This window comes from Ciconia boyciana, chromosome 2 (assembly GCF_034638445.1).
Source record: "Ciconia boyciana chromosome 2, ASM3463844v1, whole genome shotgun sequence".
In the NCBI taxonomy this organism is placed as follows: Eukaryota; Metazoa; Chordata; class Aves; order Ciconiiformes; family Ciconiidae; genus Ciconia; species Ciconia boyciana.
The window spans coordinates 8792717-8808628 of record NC_132935.1 but is presented as its reverse complement, the minus strand read 5'-3'; the positions used below and the strand labels follow the sequence as shown (position 1 = coordinate 8808628).

The window sequence follows — 15912 nt, the reverse complement described above, 5'->3', positions numbered from 1 at the left end:
CTGATGCTCCTCTGTGAGTAGGAAAAGGGTGATTTCTGATGTCTTCTTTGTCTTCTTCCATCTGGAACGGCTTGCTTGCCCTCCTGCACCCAACCAGCTCCATCCAGTCTGGAGTGTCACCTCAAGCAATATCTCTCCCTCACTGTCATTCTTGATGTTGTCACTTGTTATTGCAGCCTGTCACTTGATTTAACTGAGAACATGCTGGTTGCCATCTGCAGGAAAGACTGAGAAGTAAGGTGGCAATAATCACTGGAATTAGGGGTTCAGCTGAGCCACCTCAGAAGCTGGTTCTCCCTTACGATGGCTGACTGGAGCATCCTGAGCTCTTGCAGGGATGTGAGGAAACCCCTGAAGATGTGTGTTCTTGAAGAGGGACAGCTCTGCCCTGTGCAAAGTTTAATACCTGTGTTTTTAACTAATATAGCTTGTGCTTACGCAAAGTTGCTCTGGCAAGGACGTGATCCTGCAACACCCCAATCTTTGCTTCACTCAGAGGAGGTAAATTTGAAGAAATGAGCAGAAGCACTCAGCACCGTCAGTATGGATGGACACAGGCTCGCTGGATGAGCAGGATGCCCAGTGCTGGTGGGAGCCAGGGGCCCAGCAGACTGGGAGTGGATGACAGACCATGGTGAGCTGATCCAAGGAGGGCCTAGCTGTGTCTCTGGGGATAAAGGCTGCCCTATGAATGGAGCCTGAAAGGATGCAAATCTTGTTTGGGTTTTGTCTTACTTCTGCTCAGTCTCTAATAATACCCATCATTACTGAGCCAAAAACAACAGCCACTAAAAAATACCAACTCTTGTTCATCACCATCAGCTGTCACAGAAGGCAAAAAATGCCCATTTGCTGGGACCAGCTCATTCTGCTGCTTGACCTGCCTTTGCTATACTCAGCTTTAATTTTTTTCTTTAACAATTTCACAGTAAGGCTCTATTTTCCAGGTCCCAAACAAACAGCAGGGTGCACACTGAACAATAGCGCAGAGTTTGGCAGCATGCAGGTTCCTTGTCTGTGCCAGAAAAGCTTCTCTGATGGCCCTGAGTTCCTCTTTACCCGCCTCTGCCAGGGGCTGACATCAGGGAAAGAGAAAATACAATTGAAAGCCATCAAGAGTAATGTCCTGTTTATTTTCCTGCTAACAGAATTATTTTCAGGACATCTCAGAAATCAGAAATGGGAGCAAGGGGAGGGGAGGGGTGGGAAAATCAGAACAAGCACACGTTGGGATTTAATTAGCTGTTAGCAGAGAAAAGACTAGAATCAGGACCAAAATGCAGGTCAGGGACAGGATAAATGAAGCTGTACATATGTCATGTGTCCTTGTTTACCCATCTGGGAGAAGATCATAGAGATCTGGAGAGGTTTCTGTGCTGGAAGCAGGACGACGTAATCTGTTATGTTTGTGACCACACTCCAGTTTAGTTATTGCTGGGCCCTATAGCTGCGTGGGACGGCCACTCCAGAGCAGTGCTAGCACCAGCGTGGATTTACCAGAGGGAAAAAAAAAAAAAAGATTTGGACTCCTAATGAGCAGTGGCTGCTGCTGTTTGCCCTTGTGTCAAATGATGTGGTTGTGCAGCTGCACAGCCTTTTCCTTGCTATTAGCGTGAAGTTACACAAAATGGGAGAGCCAGTCTGGCATCTCTTGGCTGCTGAAAGGGACAGGTCTCGCTCCCTTTCTTTTCACCTCTCCTCCTTCCCTGCCCATAGTTGCAGCAGTGCAGTCCTGCTCTCTTGCACCAGCTCTGGCTCTGCTTGGATGCGAAGGGGAAAAAATAAGCATCAGTGTGGTCTGGGATCTACCAGCTTCTGTAAAAAAAATTTCTTTTTTTGTTCAGTAAGACTTCTGGTTTAAAACCTGCTTCTTTAGCTCTTAACAGTGAAGATCCTAGACTGTTCTTGTTCAGTAAAACTGTTCTGGCTTAAAACCTGCTTCTTTATCCCTTAAGAGGGAGGATCTTAGCATGTTGAGCTTTCTTATCGAGCAGAGAGCAGCAGGACACATGGACTACCCAGCTCATCTCAGTGTTAGTGAGGTACGCTCTGTGACATGGTCTTCTTCTGTTAGCAGGGTCTTATCAAATGCTTTGTGACTGTCAGAGATGCTCAGTCCTGCCTTCCAGGCTTTTGGTCAGTCCTCGGGAGTTCAAGGGTTCTCTCTGTTCTGTGCAGGCCAGGAGAAATGAGGTGGGACACCCATGTGCCAAGGCATAGGGGGAGGAAAATGGGGTAGCCTCGCTCCAGACATGGTTGGCAAAGTGGAAATCAGAGGCCAAGTGCTCATGACCATGCTCCTGACCATGTGGTCTCTGGACCACCTCTGTCCACTCCTGCATGGGAGATGTGCCTCCTCTGGTAACCACCACCTCAGGGTAGCAGGTTACACTGTTCCCACTGCTCTAATTGCAACTCCCATCTCTGCAATTACAACTGCCGTAGGGACGTGGATCAATAATAAACTGATGAGCAAGAGCCTTTCCTGCGGCTACTGCATGGAGCAGGGGATGAGGAACGGAGTGGAGGCTTTCCAGCTTTCCAGCTTTTCCTCCTATCTAGCCAAGGTCAGTGAAGACCCAAAATCAGGCACAGCCAAGGGCTGACTTGGCAGGGACCTCCCACTGGGGTTGCTGCCTGTTTCCCTCTGAGACTGGCAGCAATGCTGTGGGTCTGCCAGGCTGAGCTGACCACACTGGAGATGATGGGGAAGAGAAGATATGGGGAGGGGATGGTGGACCTGTCACCTCCTCCTGATGTCAGGCTGATATCGGCCATTAACTTAATGGGGGATGGGGTCATGGGTATGATGGGGGACTTGACCTCTCTCTCTCCCTTCCGCAGGGCAGTTCAGGGGTGCCTTACTGCAGCTAAATGGGCTATGAAATCAACAGAAAATTTTCCAAGAGAAGTAGTCCTTTCCGTAGGAAAGAGTGAACGAAGCCATGAAATGACATTTCTGTCCTTTAATACAGCATTGAGACCCACACCCCAACTAACCTTTTAACCCGGACAAGCTACTTGACTAATCTGTGTACTGTGAACTCCCTTCTCTTACCCATTCCCATTTTGGTAGGGACTGCATTCGTGGTATCTTTTTCTTTCTACAACTATTTTCTAGCATAAATCGCTTTCCATTGTTCCAGTCCAACCACCCAGTGGAAAAGCAAACACTCACGGGCTTTGATTTTCATCTCTCTTGCTAGTAAAGGAGAAATGCAAAACCTGGTCTCTGAGCCAAAGCTAACAGTAGATGGCCAACACCTGCTCTGCAGTGGGGAGGAACAGTGATGGTGATGGCAAAGAACATAAGGGGGGCTTTACCTGCCCCTGGCAGAGTGGCCTTTCCCACTGCTCAGGAGTAGGTTGGTGGGACTTGGGTTTGAGCTGCCTCAGGTCGGGCCCATACCGATAAATAAAACAAAGCACAGGCTGAAACCCTGTCCCACAGTTGTCCTTTCTGCTTAGTTGCTTGCACATTTGCTGGCCTGGTTTTGGGGGCCATTCCCACGAGGCACCACCTGGTATGTGGGTCTAAACGCAACCGGCTGGGTGGATGTGAGCTGTGCTGTCTCATAGCACCAACATCAGGGAAAGGTCCATGACTTCTGTTTGCTGGCATGGACATCCCCTGCAGTGCTAATCCAAACCCACTAAAGAAAATGGAAAGATCTGCCAGTGACTTTAGTAGTCTCTGTGTCATGTCCTAAACTGAATTCAGGCCAACACAGGATCAGACCAACTTCACATAAGCAGCTTTAGACTGATGTCAGTGGAGCTGTTGATACGAATTTCCAATAGCGGGGTTAGCATTACGGGGTGAAAGCTTCCTGAAAGCCAAGTCTGCACGTCTTATGTCAGGCCTATGAATTTGTAACTGAGCATGACACAGTCCAGTCAAGGTAAGTTTTAGAAATGTGGCCTGGATAATGGTCAATGACTGACCTACAGAGCAAGAATAAATTATTGTAGTGTGAAATCTGTTAACCCCATGCTTAAAGCAGCCTTGCTGTACTCTCCTTCCACAGATGAGGATTCTTTTAAAAGGGAATGGGACTTCATAAATCATTAAGTTTTCCAAGGAAAATTTTCACTTTGCGCCAGTGCTTTTTGCTACGTTGTAAAAGCAGGTGCTTTTTATTTTTCTTCAACTTTCAAAATTCTTCCACAACTCCCAAAAATTTGGAAGGGGGAAAAAAAGATTGGGACAACGTGTAAAAAAAAAAAAAAAAATTCAAGCCTAAAGAATAGGTGGACATTTGACATGTAAATACATGTATATGTCTCACTCTATATATACATATACATTAGGTGTAAGATAATTTTGAAAATTATCTTCTCATAAATGACACTTCTTGATTATTCTTGGTAACACAGTGGACATATTAAATACTTACCTAGCCTGTATATCTTGGGGATAGGAATAATTTTTTTTTCTGTGTTTGTACATCTGGTACTGAGCACAGACACTATATTACTGAAGCTCCTGGACACCTGTGCTACAGCAATGAGGATTCACCATGTCACTATCATTTTAGTGACAACTTGTGACCCTGCTGCATTGCATTAAAGTGGTATGATTTTTAGGAACCTGTTGAGGTGCAGCAAAAAGTTTGACTGGCAGACAGGTTTTGCTGGGCATTTCTTTTTGTGGCTACTGAGCAGATCAAAACTCCCTGATCAAGGCCCAGACCCTCCTGTGCTAAGCACTATACAGAGGTGTGACAAAGACAAGCTCAAAGAGTTGAAGGGAAAGGCTGCCAGGGTATGGCATATCTATAAACGCCATATGGCATTTCCATAAATCCAAAACATAAGATCCAGAAAGTTAAATTCACAGAGAGAGTGCTCAGGTGATGATAAAAATAGCAATTTTTTTTTTCCTTTATTTTTTCTTCTGGGATATAATGGAAAATCCTGCTGACTGGTGTAAATTGATGTAGCTTTGACCTCTGGGAAGTGGGGCTGATCTACATCCACTGAGAACATGGCCAAGTAATAACACGCTGCCTTGAGCTCTGCACTAAGCAGGTTTGCGGAGCTGATGAGTTAGGTTTGTTTAGGGGGTTGGTTTGGGAGTGCTGGATGATTGCACAGGAGAGGAGGGTCTGAAGGGCACTGTTACCAAAGGAAGCAAATACCTGAAACACGAAGAGCTAAAGCTGTTCTGTACTAGCTGTGAGACAAACCCTCGCTGTTGTAAGCACAGTAACATTTCTGTCCTTCCTGCAAAATACAGCCTCTGCCAAAACAGCTGGATGCCAGGGAATCTTTGCTGATGGGCTTAAAGAAATCCTTCTGTCTTCTTTTCAAAACTCTGCAATTTCAGCTGGTTCACCAGAGTCATTCCACTCCCGGAGAGGCACGCTGCCCAGACATAACCCCAGCCTTGCAAATCAACAGAAAAAATGCTGCAGATCTGCAGTTCACCAGAGATTCCTAGAAGCTTTGGCTGAAAGGGCTCTCTGAAGGTCTCTAACCCAAGTGGGAAGCCACAGTGCTGGATCAGATCAGCCATGGCTTTGTCTAGCCAAGTCTTGACGTCTTCCAAGGACAGAGGTCCCATTTCTTCTTTTGGCTGACCTATTAACTTCTCACCCTCCTAGTGAGAAAGACATTTTTCCTCATGTCCAGTCTGAACATCCTAAGCTGCAATACCTGGCCATTGTTGCTTCTACTGCCATGTGGCACTACTGAAATGAGCTTCTCTCAGCCATCTTCACCTCTCCTTGACACAAGGGCAAGGACATCAAAGCCAGACAGTACATCTCAGCATCTTTATACATTGCTTGCTCTTATTGTAGAAAAGAAGGCACAGGGTATACATGCAGTCTAGGGACTAATTAGGACCGAGCCATGTCCTGAGATCATCCATACTGTTTAGTCCGTAGTCTGTTCCCTGGCACTGTTTTAGCCCATGGCTTCTCATCCCCTCCCAGAGAATGCCCAGGCTCAGCCTAGGGCACAGCATGAGCCCAGAACTGTTCCCAAAAGGCAGTATAGATGAAGACATCCAGGATTTTTAAGACACGGAGGTTTAGCTGAACAGGCATACTCCATGGTACATCTGTGCCCTCAGTCACAAGAATGGGACGTGACCTATTTTATTATATCCTACTTTTGTGTTTATATATCTACATATATAAACATCTCCCAAAACATGCCTATCATTAAATGCCAGCTGCCAGCTCACCCTTTGCACTCTCCAGCACTCCCTTCACGCCACCTCTGGGAGCACAACAGAAACTTTCAGCTTTGTGTCATAGAAATCCCACTCTGATGGTGCTGCTGCAGCACTCTCACATTATTTCACATACTTTTGCTTAAAAAATATATATGTTTTTTGTAATAATTCTTTTTTAGGTCACAGGAACAGTACTTGGGGCAGACAGGAGATACAGGGTTAGCTGCTAAGCAGGACAAGCATGGTCCTCAGCAATGTGAGGGAGACCACCTCCAGGAGACAATGTATAAGCAGCACTGATGTAGCCACAGGAATGAATAGTGGGTTGTTCAAGGAAAGGTGTCTAGAATTGGCGCGTTGAGCCTTACTGTGCTTTCCATTACTGTGAAGGAAACGTTGGGCAAACAGCTCAGCCTTACTTTTGCAAATGCAGGTGAGCATGGTCACCATAATGCATCCCAGCTGCCCCTAAACACAGGTGACCCAGGGAAGGATTATTCTCAGTGAGGTATACACTCAAGAAGGGAAAGTCCCATTACAAACCTTAGTGCATCCTTTCCCTACCTACTCTGGGCTACTCGTGGGCTATGAGTAAGGATGAGCTACCACACCACTGAAAACAACTGAAAGCTGAGCAATGCAACAGCGGCTGGAGCATCTGCAAACCAGGCTGGCCAGTTTTGCCATGGGCTGTAATCCTGCATCACCCGTGGTCAGTTGTGAGGATCTGGCCAATGAAATGAGAGTTACTGCGCTTGGTGGAGGATCTCACACCCATCTTAGAGATGGGTGAAGAATAAGAATGACAAATAAAAACTCTACAGCTTGAAATGATAAGTGGACTATGGAAGTATTCAGCAGAAGAGGTGAAGTAGAACAATTGTTCACTGTACTGATATCACAATATTGAAAAACCTAATGAAGTATTCGGATAGGAAATTTAAAACTGAAGGCAGTAGCTGTTCAAATAGCACAATTTTAAACTGGGGGGTTTACTGCCACAGGCCCTGGGAAAGGCCCAGCATCGCAACAGGAGGAACATCTTTCCCATGCAGGCTGAGCGTGCTGCAGCAGGTCAGTCTGTTTTGTGGGTCTCTCAGGCTCAGCACAAGCATCTCCTCCCATGAGGTGGGTGGGAGGCAGCTCCGCATCCATGTGGGGGTATGACGGACGATGCCAGCGCAACCCAGCCAGCATCATCCCTGGGACTGCCCAGGACGGGTACACTTTCCCCTGCAGCAGACAGGCAATGGACTTGGTGTGGTCACGCAGTAGAGCCGTCCCAGCGCCCAAGGCAAGAGCCAGGACCCCGGGGCCCCTGCCCAGTGCTCTGCCAAGTGGTCCTCACTGCTCCCCATGGGGTGCTCCCCTCTGCCTCGGCTGTGGGGCACGGCTGAGTCATGAGCATATGCACTGCTGGCAGTCAGCAGCCAGATAGGGCTTCTGCTTTCATTGAACCCAGCTAATTAATTTGCAGCATTGATTGCTTTTTACAATATATCTGCCCCTCATTTAACATCTGGGTGCTCCAGCTGAGAACAAACAAATCCAAAACTACACAAGTTGATTATATTGGTAGCATAACGTACAAGTCCTGTTAGAAAAAACTGAGTTGCCTTTATGGTCCACAAAGGACATTTTGACCTGCTATAACTAAAGCCTTTTACATACCCAACTAAAAAGATTTGAGCATTACCACATAGCCAGGAGTCCCAAATATTTGTCCCTGGTCAAGGAATTAAGTTTCAAAGGAAGAATAATTTTCTTTTTCTTTTTTGATTTTTTTTTAACTTATGAGCATTTCTAAAGGGTCAGTACAAAAGACCACATACACATATCTGGGAGTGTCATCCCCTTTCAAAGCAGGAAAGGAAAACTGTGTGGACAACAGCACTGATGTAAACCCTCAGGGTGTGAAGCTTTGCAGGACTTCTCCTATCGTGCTCCCCCATCCTTTTCATGGCCAGTGGGCTCCTGCACTCAGCTCTCATCCAGCAGCCAAAATACATAGATTTAGCAAATAAACCCCAGACCTTATAGCTGTGAAGATAGTAGTGTCAGGAGGGAATGAGCTCTGAGCCCATGGTGTGACACACACCGGTATGAGAGAGCTGTGTGTTCCAGAAGCCACCAGATAACTCATGGGAACAGGAAAATAGCACGCTCTAGTGGGGAAATTATTAAAATCTATTAGAAAACAAATCACTACACTGAGCGCTCCATGTGAAAGCAGCTGTTGCTTCATATCTCCATCCAGTGTTTCTTCTCCCTTCCCTGTGCATCTCCGGTCACTTGTACCCATTAGCCCAGGGAGGGGGACAGTACCTCCAAGGCTGTCCCACCTACTGTCATCCAGCTTGGACTGATTTCTTTCTCAGGAGCTGGGTCCTCTCCCTCTGGCTTGCTGAGTGCGCTTGGCACATCACACATGTGCCCATGCCAATGCGGCAGGGCCAGTGACAAGGGGGCAGGGAGGACAGTCGTGTCAGTGATGGCGATGGCGAGGTGCCCTGTTAGCACAGTAATTAGAGGGCTCCTTCCCTCTCTCTCCCTTTCACCATCACCCAGTGGAAAACTCTGTCTCCATTAAGAAGAACTTATTACTGGTGAAACAGAGACACTAATCAGATATTAGTTGTAACCATTAATGAAAAAGCTAATGAGGTGCTGAGATCCCCAGCGCTGATTGAAATGAGTTAATCACATCTCACTGCTCAGAGACCCATTAATCTGCATGCATGCTGATGTTTCCCATTCCTTTGCTTATTATAGGAAATAAAAACATTGTTCCAGCTTCATTTACTTGTGTCTGCTGGATCTCTCTGCTAAGCTGTAAAGTCATGCAGCTGTGGGCCAGACTTGCAACTGGTGACAAGCAGCGAAGTTCTCTTGGCCCTCCAGGAAGCCACCACAGAGAGGACTATCGCTGGTGGAATGGCACACACCTTCAGGGAAGGAAGCGTTGTGCCAACCCAGGGAGGGAAGCAAACACCATGCACACAGCCCCATAAAACAGTGATTTCTCATTGCCCCTGGCTGCTGGTTTAAAATATTATTCCAGCTCCTACAGTAACAAGACCTGAATTGCCACCGGTGCCCCTGGCTGCACTCCTCCTGAAGCAGCTCCTGTTTTTTTCAGTTTGGATCATGTAATTCCTGCTAGTGGTGAGTAGTAATCTCACCTGATTCCAGTGGGTTATCTGTGGGATGGGTGAGTAATTGGGAACAACTAGTAACTGAGGTAGTTTGGTGTAAATTTGACCTCAAGTTTTATCTCAGGTGGTGTTGGTATTACCTGTTGTGAGACTTCAGGAAAGGTCTTAGCAGCCCTTGAATCCATAGACTTTGTTAAGTCTCTAGTTTATTTAAGTCTGGCTGGAATGGAGTTAACTTTCTTCATAGCAGCCCATATAGTGCTGTTTGGATTGGTAGCTAAAACACTGTTAATAACACACCAGAGTTTTGGCTGTTGCTGAACAGCGTTTGCACAGTGTCAAGTCTTTCTCCGTTTCTCACTTTGCCCCCCATAAGCAACTTGGCTGGGGTGAGCAAGGGCTTGGGAGGGGACACAGGCAGGACAGCTGACCACAATTGCTCAGAGCATTATTCCATCCCATGTAATGTCAACCTGGGCAATAAACTGGGATGGAGGGAGAAGGAGATGGGGAGTTGTCTTCCAAGGTGGCAGTTGCTCAAACACTGGCTCGGCATTGGTCTGCTGGTGGGAGGAGGTGAGTGATTGATTGCCATTACATAGTTTGGGTTTTTTCTTCCTTTACTGATTAAACTGTATCTCAACCCATGAGTTTTCTTGCTTTTGCTTTTCCTGTTCTCTCCCCTCTCCCACGGAGGTGTGTGGGGGGAGTAAGCAAGTGGCTGTGTGGCAGCTTGGCTGCTGGCCGGGGTCAAATCACAGCAGCATGTTTTGCCCAAAAGCATCACCAGCCTAATTCACTCCTGGCCCACCTACCTTGACGTACCAAATGGTTAAAACACTACTTTGTTTCCAAAGGTTTTCTACAAGCTCTATTGACTTTATTTTTATTTAGCCTGTCTTGACCTTTACTTCTGTTTATTTCTATTTCCTTACCTGCCTATTCAAATCAAACCCTCAAATGACAGAGCCTGTCAGCTTGCAGAACTTCTCCCCACAGCCAACTCTTTGATGTCCCCAGTGATGAACCGCCGGTCATCAGTCGCTCCCATCAGTCGACTCCACCACTGCAGGCAGAAGCTTGGTGCCTCATCAGTGTCTTGGGGAACTTGCTCACACATACCCACCCTCTGATATCTGAACGTGAGGATGTGTTATACAAAATCCTCCAACACTCAAAGGGCAAATAGGAGTGGAAGTCACTCTTTGCATTATTTTCTACCATATGAAACCCACTGAGGCATGTGCGCAGGCTGAACACATGATGTGGCTGCAAACTGGACATGTGTCACAGCACAGCTGAAGTACCGCCAGTCTGTTCAAACACCCAGCCCCAGACTACGGGTTTGGGCTGGGGCTGGGGGAGCAATGTGCAGCTCCCCTCGATGGTGACAGCTCTTTGGGGTCAGCCCCAGGAAAGCAAGGAAGGGAACAAAAAAATCCACATGTGGAGAAACAGCCATAAGGGGTTCCTTGATGTAATACTTGATTTGGAGGCTTGGTTGGGGCATCCTTGGAGGAACATCATGGTGCTGCAGGATGCAGCGTTAGTGGCATAGGTCAGGATGGTTTTCTTACTGATTTAGTGTCTGGGTGGACAGGGAGGCAGATGGTAGTTGCTGTGTAACTCTGGCGTCTCTGATTATGTGGAAAAAGTAATTATTCTGGGAAATGTCCTGCCTTAGTAGGAGTGTTAATGCCACAGGTCCAGACAAATTCCCATATAGATATATTTAGATATATCTGCCAGCCAAAGCTTACCTTAGAAACTAAGGAGTAAAGCAACACAGTCAATTTCCTATAGGAGAAAATTAAACTGAAAACACAAAGATTTACCTCTGTGTAAAAGTACCTAACCTTGGAGAACTTTCACTGTGTGAACCACATTTTATTTCACATTGCCTGAAGATAACAAAATGTTACGAGATCTGCTCCCTGAAAGTCTGTAGGAAAGACAAGTGAAAACAGAGATTTTTAAAGGTGGCAAGGGACTCCCTTGCCTTTTCATTTGTTGGGTTTAATTGCTATCCTGAATGTGAGCCATCAAAGGAACCCATGCCATGAACTGAAGCCATATTGTTCCCCTGTGGGTACTTTCCTTCTTCATTTCATGGTATAAGCAAAGTCCTTTGTCCAAATCCTGTGGTTGGTCCATCTGTCTGGATGTTGCTGTTGTCGCTGCTGCATGTCTTACTGGTCTCATGGGGTCTTCAGATTGTAATTTTATGCAAATTACTTTCCTGACAAAATCATTTCAGACCTGGAAGCTGCATTTCAGTGCTCTTCTTGTGAGTGGACATGAAGCAAAATGCAAAATGATTTTCAAGAGCAAGCTGTTCCCCAGTGTTATTTGGCTTTGCTGAGGATGACAGAGGAGCAAATGCTTTGCCTCTCCTCTGCACAGTGCAAGTATGAAGATACAGAGCCACTGTGAAGGACAGTCCAGTTTGATAGCCATCCCAGGTTAACACTCCTACTTTCTCTGTTTGAGAAAGTGTTTGGCATGCTGAAGTGATACCTGATCAAAGATGTCAATCTCCTAGATGGGGTTCTTCTAATGGACAGCCTAGGCCATCCATGACTAAAGTGCTTGTGTGATCATAGCAGCTAAATTAGGCACTTAAAATAGGGACCTGGGGTGGATCCTCAGCATCTCTCCTATGGAGGGAGCCAGGTCTGTCAGCCCCAGAGAAAAGGCGAGTTGAATCTCTTCTCAAGTCACTCATTTTCTGAGTCTACCTTATTTCCCTTATATATAACCTAAATACAGCACAGATCCATCAGGAGACCACAGGCATTTAAAGTTTAAGTTTTTTCTCCAGAAAGGTCTAGAGCTGCCATAAGCTCAGCAGTGTGATGCCCATGACCACAAGCTTTCCGGCAGCCTGAAGCATGCATTCCTCTGCCAATGTCACCTGACGGATGGGTGGGAGGGAAGTGGAAAAAGGCTTCATTACACTGTTATGTGACAGAGGAGGTTCTAGGAGCTCATGGAAATATTGTGGGAAGAAGAAGTGTGCGCAGAAACACCTTTGATTTGATTACAATAAAAAATTTATTTTAATTCATATCATACTGAAAAATTAAATAAATAAAATGTCAAAGAATGATTGAGACTCTCCACCATCAGAGGAAAAAAAAAAAAAAAGTATTGGCATAATCGATTGTGTAGTCAAAGAAAAGTAGGAAGAAAATCTGGTCATGGGAGAAAAAAGATGCTCAAGAGATTTGGCTTTGGTAAAAAACATAACACACATTTAAGGAGTGCTTCAGAGACTTTGCAGTGGTGGCAAAAACAGTCCAAGAGTTTGAAGCCTTGACATGTTGCTAAATGTTTTCCTTTGTTGTTCTTTTAAACAAAATAAACCCAGAAAGTTTCTAGCAGGAACACAGACAGTCTTCAACACTGGCAGTGGGAATTAATTCTTCCCTCAGCATCATCTGTTGGTATATCCTTATTCTGAAGGCATTTGAAAGAGCAGCAAAATTGTGGAGAAACTGAGACAAAGATCTAACACAACAGTCAGTAGCCTAAAGGACTCTAGAAAAAGTTCCTCTGGAATAGAAATGTGCTGGCACAGACTATCCCTCATCCTACAGCTAGAAAGGTCCACTCTCTGCTCTCCTCACGCTCTGAAAAATGGACATCAGTGGTGCACAGTTACTGCTTGCTGTCGGCAAGAAAATTAAATGGGAATTGCAGCTTGTTCCATGATGAAGACACTAAATCTATCCACGATAGTATGAGCCACGATGTGTCATATGTGCTGTCAGAGGAAGAATATTCAGGGGAAAATTGGAAATTTAATTTGGACAGCAAAAGGAAACTTTCAGAACAACACAGACTACAAGATAGCTGATTTTTTTACCACTTTCTTTGACTTCAAACTGCCACCTGTGATTAAAAAAATCAACAGGAATTAAGTACAAACCACCATGAGTTTTCTTCCAAGTCCTTTTAAAAATGACTGAAACAGCAGTGAAGTGTTTCTGAATTACTGACATCTGTCCATGAGAAAAAAAAATTAAATATTTGAAGTTCGTAATGAAAAAAGTATCCCAAAAATCCAGCCACAGGGTGAAGATACCATTGGGGTCTTCCATGGAGTCTTTTTCCTCCTGAAGTTGCTTTGCTTGTATTGCTGTGACATCTCACCAGAAGCATATTGTTTAACAACAATTTAAATAGTGGGAATCCTTAAAACAAACAAACATGGTTCAGCTAGAAATGTTTCATAGTTTTACAAAGGACACGTAGAAGACAGTAGGCCCATTGAATTTGGGCCTGTGACGTGGTGAGTTCTGCTGGCCACCATGCTAGGAAAGGGCTTCTTGACATAAGGATGATGAACACGTGTCAGCACGAGGATTTGAAAATCCTGCCCTTTCCATATTGCTAAACTGAAGGGTCACGTGTGCACAGCAAAGGGAGCTCAGTTCCCCACACAGACGTTTGGCATCCTCGTCTCGTTATACACTGTGAGTCCAGTAATACTCATGCGGGTAAAGCAGTTCATGTTGGCCAGTGGTGCTGTGGCCCAAAATACGTCTATTCCAGCTGACCGTGCCATTGTGCTGTGAATTGCTGCCTTGGAGGGGAGCTCACTGTTAACAACTGGCATGGAAAGACAAGGGGATAAATTTTGGACTGAAGCACATCACTGGTGAAGGGCTAGGCTTTCACTGAGCTCAAATACTCATCCGCTTGGACATGCTGCCACAACTGATGCATGAAAGACGAGTCATTTAGATGATTTCTAAATTGCCACAAACCCCAACCATCGTAATCCATTAAAAATGAAATATGCCATTTCTTCCAAGCTTGATCTAAAGTCCCTTGAAGTTTGTGGCAAGAACTCCATTGGCTTCACCAGAGCTGAAAATGGGTCAGTAATCCATTAATACTATTTTCATGATATCGGGAAGAAAAAAAACCACTGTTCCCCATTCTTCACTACCTGAACTTTGTTCTTGGATTCATACTTTATCTGTCCTTGAGGATTAAACGCGTTGATTCCAGCAAAAATCTGTGGATATAAAATCTCCGCTGTCACTTTCCTCCTCTCACTGCCTAGAGGTACTGACATTAATGCACTCATTCCTCCATTCCTCCAGAGATGCACATAATTTTGAAGTCTGGCTTACACTATGGGATCAGCTTGCGTAGATTGTGTCCTTGTAGATGCTGCTACAGGGCAAAAGATTCCTCTTGTATTACTAGCTGATATCCCAACCCATGGTGTTTCCTCCATTTCAAACAGAGACCTTGCAAAGAGATTTGTAAAAAAATAAGAGGAAAAGTTTCCTTGGAACTTTTGGATATTTTCCCATAAAAAAGGTAAAAGCTACCTTTAAAAATTAGTCTTGTTTGTGTTTGCTCAAATACAATATAGGAGCTGTTATTATTGTTTCTGACTACAAAAGTATACCACATGGAGGCTAGACTTTGGTTAATTTTTCCCCCTTTTATAAAAAAGTTTAATTTAGGGTTTGTCATCTTTAAAAAAAAAATCACATCTGATGCACAATTATAAAAGGCACATATAAAAGACTGAAAGAAAAAAAGTCCACTTTCCAACCTTAAACTGATCAAATAAAAATGAGCATTCCAGAGTATTTTCCACCAAAAAAAAGAAACAAAAATTATATATAACCAAACAACATAAACATACAAGTGGCTAAAAAGGCCTTTTTTTTTTGCTGGAGTTTTCAGTATTGTTTTCTCTTTCATTATGGCGGTATAGGAAGCAATATTAAATACGATATGATCAGAGATGATTTGTTCCATATTATCTAGATGCTATCAATGCAGAATGAGGCAATGGCTGAAAAATTTACTACTCCAGGCAACTTCATCGTGTTTTTGCTTAATACAGCATGAAAACAGAAGTAATAGAGGAAACAGAAGAGACAGTTCAAAAAGAAGATCAACAGCAGAAGTGAATTAATTTCTTTGAGGTAATCCTTACTATGATGTTCACAGCTGCCCTAGCGGGTCTCAAGTCCCAGAAGTCGTTTTCACTCTTCTTCAACGATCTCCTGCCTTACTCGAGGAAAGAATGGACACACAAACAGCATTTCCTGTGCCCAGGTTTCCCCTAATTGCAACAGGCAGATCTTTCATCAATTCAAGAATCAAACCATAGAGCCTAAGCAGAGATTCACTTATTCCCACAACTGACTGGTAGTTCCCAGCTATCTGTAGGTAGGAAATCATGTGCAGCATGGAAGCCGGTCCTCGGCTGAGCTCCCTGCGGTGAGCATTGCAGCAGTGAGACGCTCCGAATCCACCACAGATTCACGCATTCAAACCTGGCTGGAGCCCAGATCATCTTCACTGAGCTTTGTTCTGCTGCATGTTGGAAATTGCAGCCCCCGCTTCTCCCCGTGGCCAGGGTCATCTGCCCTTGAAAAAATTTATTTTTTCAATGGAGGCAAGTGTCGAAGTTACATTGAACTCAAAATCCCCGTCATGGACACCCGTCTTGCGGAAAGCCCCAGCTGAACCGTTGTTTTCCCAGTAGTGATGCCAGTGTCCTTTGCTGTCTGCTCCAAAACCGTACACATTCACCTA

General features: G+C 45.0%; 1 protein-coding gene across 2 annotated transcripts in view; it reads right to left on the bottom strand.

The window, feature by feature from the left end:
* Nucleotides 1–12419: 12419 nt before the first annotated feature.
* Nucleotides 12420–15912, bottom strand: part of ST3GAL1 (ST3 beta-galactoside alpha-2,3-sialyltransferase 1) — an 81982-nt gene continuing 78489 nt past the window's right edge. For both annotated transcript variants that reach the window (XM_072851844.1, XM_072851845.1), the window contains exon 7: nt 12420–15909. In XM_072851844.1, the coding sequence (XP_072707945.1) occupies nt 15736–15909 (174 nt within the window). In that variant the 3' untranslated portion in view covers nt 12420–15735. The remainder of the gene's footprint in view (nt 15910–15912) is intronic.